The sequence below is a fragment of the Phaseolus vulgaris genome, chromosome 1 (genome assembly GCF_000499845.2).
Source record: "Phaseolus vulgaris cultivar G19833 chromosome 1, P. vulgaris v2.0, whole genome shotgun sequence".
In the NCBI taxonomy this organism is placed as follows: domain Eukaryota; kingdom Viridiplantae; phylum Streptophyta; class Magnoliopsida; order Fabales; family Fabaceae; genus Phaseolus; species Phaseolus vulgaris.
Window position 1 is genome coordinate 17,337,567 of NC_023759.2, and position 4,203 is coordinate 17,341,769.

The 4,203-nt window shown below is 33.4% G+C and overlaps 1 protein-coding gene across 4 annotated transcripts; it reads left to right on the forward strand.

The window, feature by feature from the left end:
* The first annotated feature begins 438 nt into the window (after positions 1-438).
* LOC137813695 (B2 protein) lies at positions 439-3,615 on the forward strand. 4 transcript variants are annotated; one of them, XM_068616074.1, is made up of 6 exons: positions 439-769; positions 1,489-2,053; positions 2,147-2,247; positions 2,854-2,937; positions 3,022-3,132; positions 3,247-3,615. In XM_068616074.1, exons 1-6 carry the CDS (start codon positions 476-478, stop codon positions 3,292-3,294), a joined length of 1,203 nt encoding a protein of 400 aa, XP_068472175.1. In that variant the 5' UTR covers positions 439-475; the 3' UTR covers positions 3,295-3,615. The 4 variants fall into 4 exon arrangements, with proteins under 4 accessions (XP_068472175.1, XP_068472177.1, XP_068472178.1 ...); XM_068616076.1 differs by having other exon boundaries at positions 473-585; positions 1,478-2,053; XM_068616077.1 differs by having other exon boundaries at positions 498-585.
* The last annotated feature ends 588 nt before the right edge of the window (positions 3,616-4,203 follow it).

The window sequence follows — 4,203 nt, forward strand, 5'->3', positions numbered from 1 at the left end:
TAAACTTAAAATCAAACTTACTATACCTAGATCAAGATATCAAACACACGAAAAAAAAATATTGATCTAGTCTTCATATACATAAAAATAATCAAATTGATATGTAATATTATAAACTAATAACAAAATAGTCCTTAATATACTGTCATATCGATCCTTATAATTATATTTAAAAACAAATTGTTCATTTACTCAAATTGTTTTTAACAATGACATAAAATTGTTCAATTACGTCTTATTATTAACATTCTTATGACTATTTTCTCGTTAAAACTATTTGCTCATTTAAAACTATTTTATTTTCAATCACTCATCAGTTTATGATAATAAGAATCAATTTGAAGTTTTTTCTTATGGACTAAATTAATAAAGTTTTACCCATCTAATGATAAAATGGTTAGTTTACAAGATTTACATTTAAGAAAAAGGAAAGTCAAAATCCATAGTGGCAACTGCGTAGTTCCCCGAAACATTAATGGACATTTACGTAAAACACAAAACAAACCTTATTAAAATATCTCTTTCCTCCTTCGTTCTTTTCCTCTCTTACCAGCGTCTTCGAGTTTCACAGCGAAGTCGTAAAAGGTACTGTCTTTTTCTCTCTCCTCTCGTCTTCGGATCCCTAAATCTAGGGCTTCGTCTCTTCCTGCGGAATTCGTCTAATCAGTGTCCTAATTTTCGTTATCAATTCTCAATTTGGAATCTCCATCTCTGTTTACTTTCCCTTTCGTTGGAGTCGTGTTTTGCTCTCTTCACTGTGCTTATTTTGGTAATTTCTTATTGTATCTGTGAATGCTCGCTTCGGATACTCGATTTACTTACGTGATCTTGGCTGTGTTGTTTAATTTTCCTTGTGTATGCGGATATTTGTGCGAGATGTGAGTGTGTTTTTGTTTCATTTCTATGTTCTTTTTTGTTGAGTTTTAACTTGTGTTGGTACTTTCACAATTTGATACTGGATATGTAATGGGGCTTGCTGCTGTGTGATGGTTACTTGGATTTCGTTGCATGAAAGGAAAGGGGGGAAACCGGTGTTTTTGAAAATAAATTATGAGATTTGAAATCTCTTTTATTTGCGTTGTTAGTGATGGTTAGAATTAGAAATTACTAGTTATGTTATTTCCTTTTTATTTTTGGGGTTGTCGGAAGTTGCAAAAACCACTACTAAGGAATTGTATAATCAATTACCCTTATTTGTCCTCAATTTTGATGTAATTTAAAAAACTTGAAGTAAGAATGATTTATTTCCTGTAGTTGGCAATGGTTCTCCTCCAAATGTATGGCAAATGTTGTTGTATGCTGATATGAAGTGTTATAAGCCTAGTCAGGCGTTTGACTTATGTCAGCACAAAAGAAGATGTTGAAGCATTTTCGTTTTCCCCAATTGCATGTTTGCTAATTGTGTCCTGTCTCTTGCTGTATTTTTTCTGTTGATTTACTCCGTAATAAGGTCTATAATGTGTTTATAACTTGTTAGGGTTTCAACAGATGGAAAACATGCAGAGCTTCTGGCATTTGGGTGATGAACTTCGTGGACACTCAAAAGCGTCAGAGGATCACAAGTGGTTAATGGTTGCTTCTAAGCTGGCTGAACAGACAAGATTGAAGGGGGAGCGTGTGAATAACCTTGACCTTTCAAAGGGCCCCATTGAAACAAGGTCAAGGGATAAATTTGGGTTCCAGGAAGAGAACAAATTTGATTCTCTCAACTTGAGCATGTTGAACCTGGACTCTAAATTTACTGAAAATGTGAGCAAAAGCTCACTTCGGAATAGCGTTTACAGTATGAATGCAGTGTATCAGAAAAACAATGCAAACTTGATGAGTAATGTGAACAGTAACAAGTATAGTGGTAATATTCAGCATAACAAAGAGTCCAACAATAACAGTGGCAACAGCAACAACGGTGAGAGCAACAACTCAAATGCAACTGACAAAAGGTTCAAGACCTTGCCTGCAGCAGAGACTCTCCCACGCAATGAGGTGCTTGGAGGATACATCTTTGTCTGTAACAATGACACAATGCAGGAAGACTTGAAACGTCAGCTATTTGGTGTGTGCTTATTAAATGGAATCTATTCTTCTCTCTTGAAAATTATTAATCAAATACTTCGTCTTTACTGACTTTTTCAATCGTTTTTGGTAGGCTTGCCTCCAAGGTATCGAGATTCTGTTAGGGCAATAACACCAGGGTTACCTCTATTTCTGTATAACTATACTACTCATCAGCTGCATGGTATTTTTGAGGTAAGCTGTTCTAAATTTCTAACTACAGCTTATTATGGTGTGCTTCAGACTGCGCAGTATCTTATTTTAGGGTTACGAAATATTGAAGTTGTGGCCCTAGTTTAAATGATACTGAGAAATGGGGCTAATTGTAATTTCTCAAGGAGACTCATTGCACCCAAGAATAGCTATGAAACCTTTTTGTGTTGCCCAATGTTAGTATCTGTGCTAAACATGTTATAGGCATGGAAATATTGTCTCGTTTCAGAAATACAAAACCTTCTATATTAGATTACTTTTAGATATTATTATCTAATCGGTAAGGCTTTTGTTGTTATGTTAATGAATAGAAAAAAAAATTATGTTAGAGGGTTTAAATGATCAAGAATTTGTATTCAGCTGCTGAGGCATATCTAATAATGGGGTTACCAAATGCATAGGATAAAAATGGCTATGTTTTAATTTGGTCTCTTTTGTTTTTGGTTTTTCCTTTGCGTGGGTATGATTGTCCGATTAGAGATTGGGAATCTTCTATTTGTTCTATCTTTTGAAAAGATGTAGATAGTTTTTTGCCTCCTTTTGTATAATTGTTCATAACAACGCTAATTTTGAAAGCCTATGTTGCAGGCCGCAAGTTTTGGTGGCTCTAACATAGATCCAACTGCCTGGGAGGATAAAAAATGCAAAGGCGAATCAAGGTTTCCAGCTCAGGTAGAATTTAAATTTTGAAATAAGGAAGTCCATGTACTAGCTGTCAATCAATTGTGGAATAAATAATATTTCCTCATCTCGTAGGTAAGAATTCGTGTTAGGAAACTCTGCAAGGCATTGGAAGAAGATTCGTTCAGGCCAGTATTGCATCATTATGATGGTCCAAAGTTTCGTCTTGAGCTGTCAGTTCCAGAGGTATAATTTGAGCATTGCTCTTTTTGTATTAAAAAAGAATTATTCTTTGACATTGATTTGTCACTGCTAGTTTCTCTCTCTTTGATGGGTGAATTTTGTTATTGGATATTGCAGACTTTGGATCTGTTGGACCTATGTGACCAAGCTGGTTCGGCAGCATAAGCAAACAAATAGGTAGGTTTTGGTGTGCCAGCTGTGTGGTTTTGGCAGATTTTCCGTGAAGCGTAAGCTTGGAAAGTAGTTTCGTTTGGAAGATGATGGATCATCTTGGGGGAAGTAAAGGGAGCGTGTTGAGAGTGAGACCCTTTTGTCTGGTTGGTGAATAAATGTTTTTCCCCTTAAGATGCATTGTAGTTGTTGCATGACATGTAATACTTTTGTATGATTAAGTTAGTACAGACCTTGTATGCAATCAAAGAGACAACTGTTTGTACTGGTAAACCATGATTTTTGGTTATTTCTAAACTCCTTGAGTTGGTTGAAGTGATCGTGGGGTCGTGGAAAATAGATTATCTCAATAATGAATTACATCTATAATCTACTATCATTACAATAGATTATTCAAAATCAGTTTTTTGTAATGCTTAGTTTAGTAAAATTAGTTTTTAAATGAATTAATGTTGTTTGAGGCTAAAAAAATAGCTTTTATGTATTAAAGTATGTATAAAGTTGAATTTTTTTTTTTTGAAAAATAATTGTTAAACATTTCTGGTTCCAAAGGAATATTACTGTATTCTCATTTTCATAAAAATATTTGCTTTTAAAAGTTTTTCACGCATGTTTTATCTTTTCAGTTGAATATGATGTTGAAAGAATTAGATTTGAAAGTCAGGATATATTTTAATGTAATTTTAAAATTAATATTGTTTGAAAGTAATTACATGTCAGTAGATTAAAAAAAAAATAAAAAAATAAAAAAATAAAAAATAAAAAATAAAATAAAAATATATATATATATATGAAAATTGTTTTAACAAATTTGAACTGAACCGGATGCTAATAGGGTTTGTCTTCACAAATTTACTTGAGGTTAGATGTAAATTCTAATCCTATTCGATTTGGCCGAAAATG